The sequence below is a fragment of the Cervus canadensis genome, chromosome 13, assembly GCF_019320065.1.
Source record: "Cervus canadensis isolate Bull #8, Minnesota chromosome 13, ASM1932006v1, whole genome shotgun sequence".
In the NCBI taxonomy this organism is placed as follows: Eukaryota; Metazoa; Chordata; class Mammalia; order Artiodactyla; family Cervidae; genus Cervus; species Cervus canadensis.
In genome coordinates, this window is record NC_057398.1 from 17,293,750 (window position 1) to 17,309,150 (window position 15,401).

The 15,401-nt window shown below is 44.5% G+C and overlaps 1 protein-coding gene across 3 annotated transcripts in view; it reads right to left on the bottom strand.

The window, feature by feature from the left end:
- The window catches only part of CACNA1E (calcium voltage-gated channel subunit alpha1 E), a 406,234-nt gene that overhangs the window by 90,733 nt on the left and 300,100 nt on the right, over positions 1–15,401 (bottom strand). For all 3 annotated transcript variants that reach the window (XM_043485827.1, XM_043485828.1, XM_043485826.1), the window contains exons 9-11: positions 7,709–7,824; positions 985–1,038; positions 249–338 (exon numbers count right to left, since the gene is read on the bottom strand). In XM_043485827.1, the coding sequence (XP_043341762.1) occupies positions 249–338; positions 985–1,038; positions 7,709–7,824 (260 nt within the window). The remainder of the gene's footprint in view (positions 1–248; positions 339–984; positions 1,039–7,708; positions 7,825–15,401) is intronic.

Genomic DNA, 15,401 nt, shown 5'->3' on the forward strand with positions numbered 1-15,401 from the left:
AATCTGGGTTGGATTCTTGGCCCCAAACCCCATGTTTCACATAAACATTATCCCTTGGTCCATTTTATTTTTTTTTTCCTTTAAGTCACTGTTGATGAGATTAGATTCCAGCGCCTTTCCCTAATTATATCCCAAAGTTCTGGATTCTTTGGGCTCCCCTCCTCCTTGTGACGTTTCTCCTAAGATAGAATGCTCCATTTCACAGGAGGTCCGGAGCAGTGAAAGATGATCCGGCAACCTCCACTCACCCACAGAGGAGATGTCCACGCAGTGCTCATCGCTGGAGTCCCGTGCCATGGCCTCGGTCCGGCTTCTTTTGATGGTTGCCCTCCGAAGCACTACACCAGGGAAGCAAGGGGCAGAGAGAGGACATGAGAACCACCAGATCAGTCTGGTCAAAACAGGACTGTGGCCTCACGGCACCTGTGACACAGGCACCTGCCTTTAAATACCCGAATCAGGGTGAGAGAAGTTACAAAGGTCTACAGAAACATGGCTGCCCTGCTCAGCAGTGCCTCTGACACACGAGGCTCTTGAATCCCACGCAACAAAGCTCCTGACTCCTTGCGGGAGCTCTTCTAAACGCAGCAGGTAAACTGGCAACCTGTATCTATTTGTTCTGGCTCTTCATAAACAATGTCACTTCCTGCCAATGAAAGTGGTCCCAAGATGCACCCCGCAAATTGTCAAAGAAGATCCCTTTCTGAGCCACTGGTTGTATGATGGCCTTTTCATTGCCCATTATCAATCACACGCCCTGGAATGAAACAACTCTTGGATTTCATTTTCATCACTTTAAAAAGCATTTAAACCCATGACTCAATTCCCTTCCTTTTAAAGCATGAGGGATTTTATGACAGAGAGACTCGCATTTCAAATCCCAAAGCACCCCTCTTTTCTTTCTTTCTCCTCTTTTGATCAAGAGACATAGCCGCAGACGAGGGGCAGATGAGAGAGCAATGAGGCCTTGGAGCACTTCCTTACCTTCTAAGGCTGACGTTCCAGCATTTTTGTTTTCTTCAGCAAGCATGACTTCCTCTATATGGAAACAAATGGTTTAGTAAATTATTGGTAAATGCCAAATTATTTTGCGAAATGAAAATCCCTGAGGAACAGCTCTGGCTCCAGGGCAATGTGGAGAGACAGCGGAGTTCAGAGCTGGTTGCAGGCACCAGCATCAGAAAGACATCAAGGGTCACAGACGCAGCACTGGAGCATCAGAACAGAAAGGAAGGTCTTTAATGAAGGGGGCATTGGGGGTGATAGGTTAAGATTCAGCTCTTTGTCTGATACACCGTTTAGGAGAATAAACAGCTCTGAGAGCGAGAGTTGATCTTTTTAACTAAAATCCTCCTAAATTGATAACAATGAAAAATTTCCATTTCTGTTTTCTTTTATCCAGGTTCCTTAAAGCTATTCTAGCAACAGGAGCTTCCATAATTTTGCTTGTTTGCAGAAGCCCCCAGGTCATAACACCTCCCCCTCATTCAGAAGATGAGACCACATTTTGGGGTCTAGGCTACTTCTTTCAGGAAGGGGCGTAGGAAGGTGCTCACGGCCCCTCAAAGAGAGGAGCAGGCTTGTGGGCTTGCTTTTTCTCCCCCCACCATGTCCATCCTGCCTTGTTGAGCAGAGCCTGAGTTGAAGAGGCTTTGGCCCATCATGAAATTGTCCCTGTGACATAATAAAATATAAATATTTGGTTTTTGTTCACCATTCAAGCACAGAGCTTCCAAAGCCCGTGGGATGTACTGTCTTTTGTATGCTAATGAGATGACTCACTGCGGGAGAGGCCTAGATAGTGTAAGGGGGGATGGTCACTCAAAAAACCACACCACATGATTAGGTTGTAGCTTTCAGGCTCATCCCCTTTCCCACCTCTCAGGAGCTGAGAGGGGCTTGACACTATCAGTCATCAATGGTCGATGATCCAATCAGTCAGATCTGCATAAGGGAACCTCCACTTAAAACCCTACATGGGACTTCCCTGGTGGTACGGTGGGCAGGAATCTGCCTGCCAATGCAGGAGACACAGGTTTGATGCCTGGTCAGGGAAGATTCCACATGTCATGGAGTAACTAAAGCCCATATGCCACAACTACTGAAGACTGAATGACTAGAGCCCGTGCTCCACAACAAGAGAAGCCCACACACCACAACGAGAGTAGCTCCCACTCCCCCCAACTAGAGAAAGCCCGAACGCAGGAACAAAGACCCAGAACAATCAAAAATAAATAAATGAATCATTTAAAAAAAATCAACAACAACAACAAAAAAAACCCCTACAGGATGGGGCCCAGGTTGCTGATAGGTTGGTGATCCCATCAGGGTGCTAGGATGTACCTAGATGTGCATGTAGGCTCGGTCATTCACCCATTATCCCTACCCGCTATATCATACCCTGTGTATCTCTTGAATTTGGCTGTTACTGACTTGTATTCTTCATAATAAACTGGTGATAGTTTTTCCTGAGTTCTGTAAGTCATTCTAATGAATTATCAAATCTGGAACCCTTTGAATTTGTACTCAGCCAGGAGGAAGTACAGGTCACCTGGGGACCCTTCTGTGGCTGGTGTGTGAAGGAGAGATAGGCACATGGGGTGGAGCCCTCTGCTTGTGGGGTCTACACTCACTTTGGATGTTAGTGTCAGAACTGAATTGAATGGTTGGATACCCCACTGGTGCTAGAAAGGGAAAGACTTTGTTGGCATTGTGACAACATTATTTGGTTGTTGGCATTTGAAAAACAACCACTCTGTTCCCTGGACTCCCCTCTTGACCTCCTCAGGAGCAGTCCTGTACTCCACAGAGGTGTCATCATGGGTGAGACACTATTTTCTGCCAAGACGTATTAGAATATGCCTTACTAAAGAAGAGAAGCAAAAGGCAAAGGAGAAAGGGAAAGATATCCAATTGAATGTAGAGTTGCAGAGAATAGCAAGGGGAGATAAGAAAGCCTTCTTAAGTGAACAATGAAAAGAAATACAGGAAAACAATAGAATGAGAAAGACTAGGGATCGCTTCAAGAAAACTTGAGATACGAAGGGAACATTTCTTGCAAAGATAGGCTCAATAAAGGACAAAAATTGTAAGGACCTAATAGAAGCAGAAGAGATTAAGAGGAGGTGGCAAGAATACACAAAATAGGTCTTAATGACCAGGATAACCATGATGCTATGGTCACACATCTAGAGTCAAACATCCTAGGATGTGAAGTGAAGTGGGCTGTAGGAAGCACTGCTATGAACAAAGCTAGTGGAGGTGATAGAATGCTGGCATGAGTTGTTTCAAACCATAAAAGATGATGCTGTTAAAATATTGTACTCAATAGGCCAGCAAATTTGGAAAACTCAACAGTAGCCACGAGACTGGGAAAGATCAGCTTTCATTCCAACACCAAAGAAAGGGAACGTCAAAGAATGTTCAAACTACCATACAATTACACTCATTTCACATGTTAGCAAGGTAATGCTCAAAATCCTTCAAGCTAGGCTTCAGCAGTACTTGAACTGAGAACTTCCAGATGTACACGCTGAATTTAGAAAAGGCAGAGGAACCAGAGATCAGGTTGCCAATATTCATTGGATCAAAGAAAAAGCAAGGGAATTGCTGAAAAACAGCTACCTCTGCTTCCTTGAATACACTAAAAACCTTTGACTGTGTGGATCACAACAAAGTGTGGAAAATTCTTAAAGAGATGGTAATACCAAACCACCTTGCCGTCTCCTGAGAAATCTATAGGCAGGACAAAAAGCAACAGTTAGAACTGGACATGGAACAATGAACTGGTTCAAAATTGGGAGGGCAGTACATCAAAGCTGTGTGCTGTCACCCTGCTTATTTAATTTCTATGCAGGGTACATCATGTGAAATGCTGGGCTGGATGAAACACAAGATGGAATCAAGATTGCTGGGAGAAACATTAATAATCTCAGATATGCAGATAACACCACTCTAATAGAAGAAAGCAAAGATAAACTAAAGAGCCTCTTGAAGAAGGTGAAAGAGGAGAGCAAAACAGCTGGCTTAAAACTCAACATTAAAAAAACTAAGATCACGGGAACTGGTCCCATCACCTCATGGCAAACAGATGGGGAAAAAATTGAAACAGTGACAGACTTTATTTTCTTGGGCTCCAAAATCACTGAAGATAGTGACTGCAGCCATGAAATTAAAAGACTCTTGGTCCTTGAAAGAAAAGCTGTGACAAACCTAGACAATGTATTAAAAAGCAGAGACATCACTTTGCCAACAAAGGTCTATATAGACATCCATATAGTCATGTATGGATGTGAGAGTTGGACCATAATGAAGGCTGAGTGCAGAAGAATTGATGCTTTTGAACTGTGGTGCTAGAGAAGACTCAAGAGTCCTCTGGACTGCAAGAAGATCAAACCAGTCAATCCTAAAGGAAATCAACCCTGAATATACATTGGAAGGACTAATGCTGAAGCTCCAACACTTTGGCTACCTGATGCAAAGAGCCAACTCACTGGAAAAGACCCTGATGCTTGGAAAGATGGAAGGCAGAAGAAAGGGGAGATGAGATGGTTGGATGCTATCACTGACTCAATGGACATGAATTTGAGCAAACTCTGGGAGATAATGGAGGACAGTGAAGCCTGGTGTGCTGCAGTCCATGGGGTCACAAAGAGTCGGGCATGACTTAGCAACTGAACAACAAGAACAACATCTCTCAAATGTATCAACAAAACAGACCTTCTGTCGCACATATAGTGGGATTCTGAGCCCCCTATTGAGAGTGGTATGGATGAACTTGATCCCCACTCCTGTCTCAGCCATAAGCGAGGGACCTGGAAGTGCCAGCAATCATTCCCTGAGATCCCAGCTGCTGGGGATAAGCATGCAGCAGTTCTATTAAGCAATGGTTTAATTTAAGCACTTCTAACAAGTACAAAGACAAGCATAAAAGGGTAAAGTTATTACCATAATTCCACCTGCATATAAAACTGAGAGCACGTAATGCATTTCCCAGGGAGGGGAACACGTTGAGGCTCGGAATGTACCACGCAGGATGGCCATTATAAAGTCATAACATTTAGCTTTCTTTTTTAAGTACAGCCCTCTGGCAAAACTAAGTTAACAGGTTAAGTGTTATTGGTGGGATGCTCCTTGATGTGCACATAGAAGGTTTGAAAGTCACTGACAGCACTGGCTTTTGGAGGCCATCCTTTCAAAATTAGGTACTTGTTAAATACCTCATAGCAACATGAATGACCTCAGCCAGAGAGTCTTTTTCACTCTGCACAGTGTCTGGGGCTTTGGGGTGGGCAGATCCGAGGGCGCCCGAGGCAGAAGGAGGGTGGATGGTGCTGTTGTACCTCTGGGGAGCGCTCGAGGGCTCCTGATGGGCTGGCACCACCCCCTCCCCCAACGTCTTTTGCCAAGTTCGCGCTGGAACTTGTGAGTGTCTTTCCAGGGAAACGTAACCCATATGTCTCTGAATCACTCACGCTCCATTTGTAAAGGAAAGGGCCAGGAAGCACAATTTGACGTCGCAGTGCGTCTTTTTTTCTTAGAAGGAGAAGAGAGCAGGCTTTGCCAACTGGAAGAGAGTGAAGCCTTGGAATTCTGCATGTATTTTGAAAAGCAGAGCCGCAAAGAGCAACATCCTGAGCCCCCTGACCCTGAAGGGGGCCGTGGGAAGGGCGCAGAGGGTTCTCTTTGGGGTTTGCTGCCAGCCTGCTCACTAGGGTGGTCTGTCAGATGGCTCCCTTGCCCAGGAAGCCAAGGGCAGTTGGGAGCTTCAAGCTGCCAGGCTGGCCTGGAGGCAAATCTGTTGAGTTACTGTTCTGAGAAGAGGGAGGGATGATTCAAGTCCACGTCCACACAAGAGTCTCAGAGGAGCAAGGATGAAATGGGGAGTACAGTCACCATTCCATGGCTCTTGCTTCCAGAAGCAGCAAAGAAACGCAGATAGTCCCAAATGAGGAGTGGCTTTTATTTGGCTTTGGCATGGCACTTTGCATCATTCCTGCTCTCTCACCCGACAGATGATCAAACGTTGACTCCTGAGCTGAGAGAGCCTGTATGTGTTGTGGTCAGAATAGGAGTCATAGCATCCATCATTCCAAAGCTTAGAGAAGAATAAGGGTCAGGCCACTAAGTACCCAATCCTATTCCAAATTCTTCCCAAGAGATCTCTTTGTGCTCTGCTTTTCTACCAGGAACAGAGCTAAGATGCTGACTGTTATGCTTTTTTTTTTTAAATTAAAAAAAATGTACTCTTTGTTCAGTTAGAAAATGAAGATATATAACACCAATGCAATGCAACCTTTAAAATAACAAGGAAAGCAAATGTATCCTCTTTACTGACAGATATGGGGTGATCGACGCCCCTCATAAACAGCAGAGCCACAGTCACTCTTGAGTTTGGAGGCTCTCTGTGGGTTCATAAAATCAGGATAAACCTGGACCTTTCCTCAGGGCTGGGCAACAATTATTCCTGAGGCTGAGCCATGAGTGAGGAGCTGATGACAGCAAGGAACAGGGAAAACCAGTTCTCGGCATCATCTCTTAGCTGGCCTACTGTAGTAGTCTATCGTTCTCCCTGCTCAGGCCCAGGTCTTCATACCGTCTGTTCTCAATGCAGCAACCAAGTGCTTCTATAAATCTTACACAGAGCATGTCCCTTCTCTGCTCAAGACCTTCCTGCGGTTCTCACTTGACTCACAGGAAAGCCCCAAACTTTACAAGGGCTGGTAAAGGTCCTACAGGCTCTGCCGCCTGCTCCCACCATGAGAATGCCTTCATCCCAGCTTCTGCCCTCCCCTGCTCACACCTCAGGCAGCTCCTGGAGCCCTCTGGGTCTCCTCCCACATTGCAGCCAGGACGCTGGGGTATGCTTCCTTCAGGGCTCCCTGCGGCTCACCCTCTTATCTCCTTCACACCTCTTCCCAGATAGGTCTACGCTGACCCTCCATTTAAAACTGCAACTCACCCTAAACCCCTAGCCCTACCTTGATCTGTTTTCATTGTACTTGAAAGTGGAAACTTTTGTCACTCAGTCGTATCCAACTCTTGTGACCCCATGGACTGTATGTAGCTGTGAGGCTCCTCTATTCACGGGATTTCCCAGGCAAGGATACTGGAGTGGGTAGCCATTTCCTTCTTCAGGGGATCTTCCCAGCCCAGGGATTGAACCCAGGTCTCCTGCATTGCTGGTGGATTCTTTACCATCTAAGCCACCAGGAAAGAGCTTCATTGTACTTATTACCCTATGAAAAATTACTCCTTATTTTGTTCATCACTGCCTTCCCAGCTCTAGGGTAGTTGAGCTCCACGAGAGTCGAGCTCTGGCTCACTGCTGTATCACAAATGCCTAGAACTGGACTTGGCACAAAGTACGCCCTCAATAAATATCGTGGACTGAATGGACTATTGTTAGTAGTAACAGTAGTAGTGTGAAATGGCATCAGCCCAGACTTTGCTCTCGCGCTGGGTTATGTGATCTTCTACTCAGCTCACCTTGCTGAAATGTCTGCCTCATGAAAGGTTTTGGTAGAAGAACAGGGACAGACTCCAGAGGGAGAAAATGGGACCAGTTGGGAACCCCCAAAGTCATCAAGTCATTTCCAGCTTCTCTCCGCTCTGGTCTAGACTGGCCCTTTGAGCAGAAGTACTGGGAATGGGTACTGGGGTAGGTCCCGGATGTCATTACCAACCTCCTCCAGTCCCCAGGTCTTACCTGCTTTGTCTATCCAGGCGCGGTACCCATTCAGCTCACGCTCGATCTGCTGCTGGCGCCGCAGTTTCATGAAGGCTCTCCGGTTCTCCACTCTCTCTCTCTCTTTGGCAAATTCCCTGTAGACAAAGTGGATAGGATTCACTAGGTTTGGGCAGTGCCATGACCAAAAGAAAGGGTGAAGCAAGCAGGAGAGTGAGTGAATGAGCAGGCACTGTGTATACCCCATTTCCTTTGTCCCAGCCTGCAACTATAATCTTAAAATGTTGCACAGAAAGAAACTTTGTTCAACCTCTTACAGGAAGTCTTCTCAGATCAGTTTCATTTCAGTCAGCACTAAAACTTTCTGCTTGCTCTAATTTTTCTTTTTTTTCAATATAAGTTATCTTCTTGAAATAAAATGCAATAAAGCTAGAAATCAATAACAAAAAGACAACTAGAAAACACTCATATATTTGGAAATGAATGAATACACCATTAAGAAATCCCTCAATCAAAGAAAAAAATTAAATAGAAATTAGAAAATAACTGAATCATACATATAAAACTTGTACTATGAGTATATTTCAGGTTCTTGGAAAGAAACTTACACTAGAATACTATTTTTAAAAGCTGATATTAATAACATTTGCATTAATTTCCTTTTTTGTACTTATAAAGGTGAGATTTATTTTTTTTTAATCTTACTATAGTATGGTTGCTTTACAATGTTTTTGCCGTATAACAAAGTGCCTGATCTCATCTGCTTGCTCTGTTTTGAAAGCTACTGATTTAGTAATGTGACGAGCTAGGTTCCAGAATGCTATATATTATGTGGCTCTGGCTACAACAGAAAGTCAACCCTCTGAGGGGTCAAACTATCCTTTATGCTTTTAATAACAACAGTGACTACTGTCTATTGAGTGATGATTATGTGCCAGTCCTATATGAAGTTTTTCATATCCATTAACTCATTTGATCTTCACAATCACCCTATGAAGTAAGCACTATTAAAACCCTATTTAACAGACAGGGAACCAAGGCTTAGGGGAGGGCAGTCACTTGTCACTTACTGGGATCTGAACTCTACCCATAATTCTGGTGGCCTGACCCACTGGGCGTGGTACTTAGTATGTGCTGCCACTGAAGACCATGACACCGATGCCCTGAAGGGTTGAAATGCTGTCTGAAGATGGCTGGTCAAGGTTGGATAAGAAAGGACACAGGAAGGGCACACGGCTCCAGAAGAAAGAAAGTGGGAAGATGGGGTGGGGTGGAGGGGAAAACAAGACAGGGGGATAAAACCAGCAAGAGCATCAGATGGAAGACACAGCCCCCTAACAGGGGACAGAGCCACTCTATGGTAAAAGACGATTAAAACAAACAACCCAGAAGGAAAGTTATGACCAACCTAAACAGCATATTAAAAAGCAGAGACATTACTTTGCCAACAAAGGTCCATCTAGTCAAGGCTATGGTTTTTTCCAGTGGTCATGTATGGATGTGAGAGTTGGACTGTAAAGAAAGCTGAGCGCTGAAAAATTGATACTTTTGAAATGTGTTGGAGAAGACTCTTGAGAGTCCCTTGGACTGCAAGGAGATTCAACCAGTCCATTCTAAAGGAGATCAGTCCTGGGTGTTCACTGGAAGGACTGATGCTGAAGCTGAAACTCCAATATTTTGGCCACCTGATGCGAAGAGCTGACTCATTGGAAAAGACCCTGATGCTGGGAGGGATTGGGGGCAGGAGGAGAAGGGGACGACAGAGGATGAGATGGCTGGATGGCATCACCAACTCGATGGACATGAGTTTGGGTAAACTCTGGGAGTTGGTGATGGACAGGTAGGCCTGGCGTGCTGTAATTCATGGGGTCGCAAAGAGTCAGACACGACTGAGCGACTGAACTGAACTGAAAGCCCTATGGGAAAAAGAAGAGAGAAGAGGAATGAGGACTTCCTGGCAGACAGGAAGATGGTGAGATTCAACGAGTGAGATCAAGAAATATTCACTGGCTAGTAGGCCACTCTGGAAGCCACATTTGCACCAGTGCCCTTCTCATCATCAAACACCCTTCCAGCCAGAACACCCCTTGCTAGCGCAGTGCCTCCTGGCCATGGCTCACACATTCTCCTACTGCCCTGAAAGCTGTTCCACTTATTCATGAGTTCTCCATCAACAAAGAGCAGCAACCCGAGATAACAGATCCCAGCACCCACTGAGGGTGCTCCCTCATGTCCAGGGAGGAGGAGAGGAACCAGGGGCAAAGGTGCATGCCCTGGCCCCAGGGCAGCAGAGGGAGGGGTGCCAATCTACCGCGAGGCAGGGGGATGCCAGTTCATGCTTCATCTGGCCTCTCCTTCCAAGACAGAGGGGGTTCCTTGGGCAGAGGCACCTTACAGAGGTCACAGTCAGGCTAAGGCCGGGACAAGGCAGACTTAGGAGGAGAAATTCTCCTGGACTTGGTGTCAGGTTCAGTGGGTTCTCCTAAGGGTGTCTTGAGGGATGGAAGAGTTGATTAGGACCAGTGAGAGTCAGGGTAACAGAATTTAACCCATGGAGCACCTCTTTTTTCCACCGACTCCTCTGGATTTCAGCAAGTAAGAAAGTAACAAGGAGCTAGCTTGGTTCATGGTGTTACCACCTACCAAAGTTCTTACCTTTGGTTCTTTGTCTTTCTATCCCTGTCATTGTTTTGTTGGTTCTATCTTCAAAATGGCACTTGGATCCACCCTCCCTCCTCATTCTTACTGCTTTGGTCTAAGACCTCACCTTTTCCTGCATGGACTACTGAAATAGCATGTACCTGGTCGGCCACCTGCCTCTCTTCCCTTCATTTCATCCATTTCACAGCAATTAGTGTCATCTTTCTAAAATATGCACTGGATCTTACCATGTCCAAACCAGAGTGAGTGACATTTGTGGAGCACTTTCTAATTTCCAAGTACCTGCATCCATTTTGTGCATTTAATCTTTACAACCAAAATGAGAAGGCGGCAAAACAGGTATTTTCAGCCTCAACTTAGAAGTTAAACAACTCATTCAAGTTTAACTAAGAGATGGAGCCAGGTTTGAAACCCTAGGCCTCTCTGCTCTAAGAGCCCAGGTTCCCCATATATCTGTCTAGCCCAGAGGCATATTTATATGCAGCTTTCTACCTTTACATAGCTGTGTGCCTTCATGTTTCAACTACACTCTAGGGGAATCCAGGAGGGTTTAGCAGGATGCAGTATTTTGAACAAGACCGTGAAATAGGAGAATTTAAGCACACTATGGGGCTTCCCAGCTGGCTCAGTGGTAAAGAGTCTGCCTGCCAATGCAGGAGACATGGGTTCAGTCCCTGGATCAGGAAGATCCCCTGGAGGAGGCAATGGCAACCCACTCCAGTATTCTTGCCTGGAGAATCCCATGGACTGAGGTGCCTGACAGGCTACATTTCACGGGGTCACAAAGAGCCGGACACACCTGAGCACACACGTACATAAGCGAGCTATGAGCAGAGAAACACAATAATCCTTTAGCATCTGCATTATTACCAACATCTCCATTTTCCAGCTCAGAACACTGAAGCTAACGGGAGTTAAGTGGTCATTTGAAAGGTCAAGTGTCCTAAAATACAGTGCCACTAAGAGGAACCATGACCCTCGGATCCTATAAATTCCCTCTTCTATCTTCTCTTCCTTCACATCTCCTCCACCAGCTGCTAAATACCAAACAGACCTTTCACAGTCCTTCATGGTTAGATCTGGACCTTTCTTTCAAACCTCACCTCCCATCAATCCGATCTACCTCGTGCCTACCTGCAGCCCCACTATAGCCAAGCTCCAGCCCCAGTACACGTCCCACGGTTCCTGAAAGAGCAGTGAGGGATCTAAAGGTTTAATTCACACTGCCTAGAACCCAGCCTTACCTGCCTGAGTCTGTTAAAATCCTTCAAGGCCAGATTGAAAGGTCACCTCTAATGTTTAGCTTGCCCCTCTCCCTTGCCTCCAGTCTTCTGACCTCTGCTCTATACCTTCCCTCTGTCTCTTCATAGCTCGTCTTACAGCCAGACCTCTATGGCAGTGAGCTATACATGTGACTGTCTCTCTCCCTCTCTGTGAGCTTTTTGTGGAAACATTCTGTCTTACTCAACTTTGCATCCTCCAGGACTAGACTAGGCCTGCTGTGTGGTACTTATTTAATAGATTTTTTTTTTAATGACAATATCTAGGCTGACTTGAAAACCATACTGATAGATCTGCCCTGAATTCCAAAGGCTTAGATGAAGGGACGCAGCATCTCTGCACGGACCCAAGCAGAGCCAGGTGAACTAACGAGAACACAGCAGTTGCCAGGTAACTCCTAGACAAGGCCACCACTGTGTTTCTTTGCTTGGCTCCACTAAAATCTCTGTAGCATTAGTCTATGAAGAGTGCAGCATGTCACCTCTACCCAATCCCCAGAATGACCATGTGGCTTCATTTCCGGAAGGAGAGGCAAGTCATCCCAGCCTAATCTCTCTTTATCTTTGGAAGTTTCCTGGCTCCAGTCTCACCAGCTGGTTTCCCTGCTCTCCTCTGCCACTGCAGGCCCCCGTTTCCTCCCACCCTCCCACCTGGCATCCTACAGGCCCAGAGCCCAACAAATCTGGCTTGGACTTTTTAAGAAGCCTCTTGGCTAAAAGAAACAGAGTGTGCACCAACAGGGAAACTTTCTAAGCAGCTTTCTGCTCGTCAGTGGAGGGGAAGAAGGGCTGTGTTTGGAGGCCTTCTGTATTATGTTTATCAATCAGCTTGTTTTGTTTTTCAGATGGGAGCCCAGGGCACCAAGTGTGGCACCATATCATTCACGGCACTTCCCAGCCCTCCCTTGCTGTCCGGGTTTGTGCCAAGGCTCCTCTCTCTGACAGGTCTGCAGGTTCTATGAGGCCAAGTAGAGTCTGAGTCACACCACATTCCAACAAGGACCTGGGAAGTTTAATCCACAGCCGAGTATTACAGTAGATACCACGGATTACAAAAATAAAATATTAAGGACACCTAATGTTCATAAGCCACATTTGTAAAAGTCTCATTTTCTAAATCGCTTTCATGTAAATTATTTCATGTAGATTTGCAGAAACCCTGGGAGACTCAGAAAGGTTACTTGCTCAAAATGACCAAATTAGCAGGAGACAGAGCCGGAATTTAAACGAATGTCTTTTGATTCCAGATTAAGTGCTGTTTCTACAAGGCCTGAGCTGTCTTCCATGTGTCTAGAAGTCACATTTAAAACCCACAAAGGGGACTTATTCTCCAGTCAAAGGCTGAGGAAAACAAGGACATAAAAACAGAATTTTGTGTTTTTTCTAAAAGGACTGTCTTTTAAATCGAGAGAGCAGCATATAATCCATTGTTCTGTGTTGGGTTAATAAGGACCTAGTAAAAATTTTGTAGCATTAGTCAAGTTAGTGAGGCACTGCTTGAGTTTGTGTATCCTTGCATTCTGGAGAAAGCAGGGACAAACAGGACTTAGCTCCATTACCTGCCCCAAATAAGTGATTATTCTAACCTTAGATACAACACGCTTGCCAGTCTCATGAGCATATATGTAGCCAGACTGAGGAAAGGGACGTGTGCTCCTCCGTCTGGTTCCTCTCTTCCCTGAGGACCTGAATACTCTCTCCTCTTCATAGAGGATTATCCTGGAGTTATTCAGATGACGATGCTTTTGCAAAGATAAAACATATGGCCGTTACCTTACTTAGCCATCCACTGCCAAACTTCTTAATGAAACGTGCCTCAAGGAATGGCCCTATGAATATTTCATTTTATAGAGTTTCTTTGGATTAAGCAACAGGAAGTTCCAAAGGAGAAAATCTGACACGAGAAGAGTGTTCATGTCCCCTAAGTCCACCTGACATTAACCTGCGGCTCAAGGTAAGAGGATGGTGCCTTTTTATTTGCTCTATCCAGTGTGTCTACACCCTAGATGTAACAGAATTCAGACTAGGATGCATCTAGACTTCAGAATTTCAAACCAGGCAAACAAAAATAAACCCTCACGTGATGTAGCATAAATACAACCAAGTCTACTCTTGGAGCGAGGTACTCCAGTAACCTCTGGTGCTAAAAATCTGAACAGTAAACCTCTCTGCCTCAGCTTCCTCTCCAGACAAGGTTGACATTAGAAAAACACAAAGTAAGATCTGCTCATAACCAGAGTAGGAATAAATCTGTTTTAGTCTGAGAGTCCTGAATGGATTCTTACACAAAAGATTGTAAAGTGATAAAAATTCAATGAGATGTCACGCTATGGAATGAAAAGGCAACCTATGGAAAGGAAGAAAATATGTGCAAACCATATATCTGATAAGGGGTTAATATTCAAAATATATCAAGAACTCACATAATTCAATAGCAAAACAAAAACAAAACCATTATAAAATACTCAGAGGAACTAAATAGACATTTTTTCCAAAGAAGACATACAAATGACCAACAGGTACATGAAAAGGTACTCAATATTACTAATCACTGGGGAAATGCAGATCAAAACTACATCGTGTTACAAGAGTTCTTATCAAAAAGATGAGAGACAATTGTTGGGGAGAATGTGGAGAAAATGGAACCCTTTTGCACTATTGGCACGAATATAAATTCGTGCTGCCACTACGGAAAACAGTATGAAGGTTCCTCAAAATATTGAAAATAGAATTACCATATGGTTTAGCAATCCCATTTCTGGGTATATATTCAAAGGAATTGAAATTACTATCTCAAAGAGATTCTGTATCCCCATGTTTATTGCAGCATTATTTATAATAGCCAGAACAGGGAAACAATCTAAGTATCCATCTATGCACATGTACACACATAGACATACAACAGGATATTATGCAGCCATAATAAAGAAGGACATCCTGCCATTTGGGACAATATAGATAGACCTTGAAGGCATTATGCTAAGTAAAATATGTCAGACAGAGAAAGCCAAGTACTGTATGATCTCATTTATATGTGTAACTTAAAAAAAACTGAATTCCGAAACAGAATATTGTGGTGGTTGCCAGAGGTGGGGGTAGGGGCTGGGGGAAATGGGTGAAGGTACTCTTGCTTAGAAAATCCCATGGACGGAGGAGCCTGGTGTCCATGGGGTCGCAAAGAGTCGGACACGACGGAGTGACTTCACTATCACTAGTCAATAGGTACCCATTTCCAGTTATAAGATAAACAAGTTCTGAAGATGTAACATATAGCATAGAGACAAAGTTAACAACATTGTGCATATTTTAAAGTTGCTAAAAGAGTAAATCTTGAAAGTTCTCATCATAAGAAAAAAATGTAACCATGTGATGTGACGGATGTTAACTAAACCTATCGTGGTGATCATTTTACAATACCTACAAATACTGAATCATCTTATACATCTTAAACTAATGCAGTGTTATATGTCAATTATATCACAATAAAACTGGTGGGGGGATAATCTATCACATTTCATTGGAATACTTCTTTACTAATTCTGTTACTCATAATTTTTGGTTGTCTTTTTTTCTCCCTGGGAAGATAACCTACAGTTACCCTCACAACACAGTTACCACACAGAAGGAAGATGACGTAAAGAGGAGCACAGCTGAGCCTCTATTCTGCTTGTCTCATGTGCATGCAACGTTTGGGTTTCTAAACTTCAGCTACTGGAACTAAGGAGGAGGCTGATCTCACCACACTGCATGGTTAAGTACACTTTTCTTCTTAC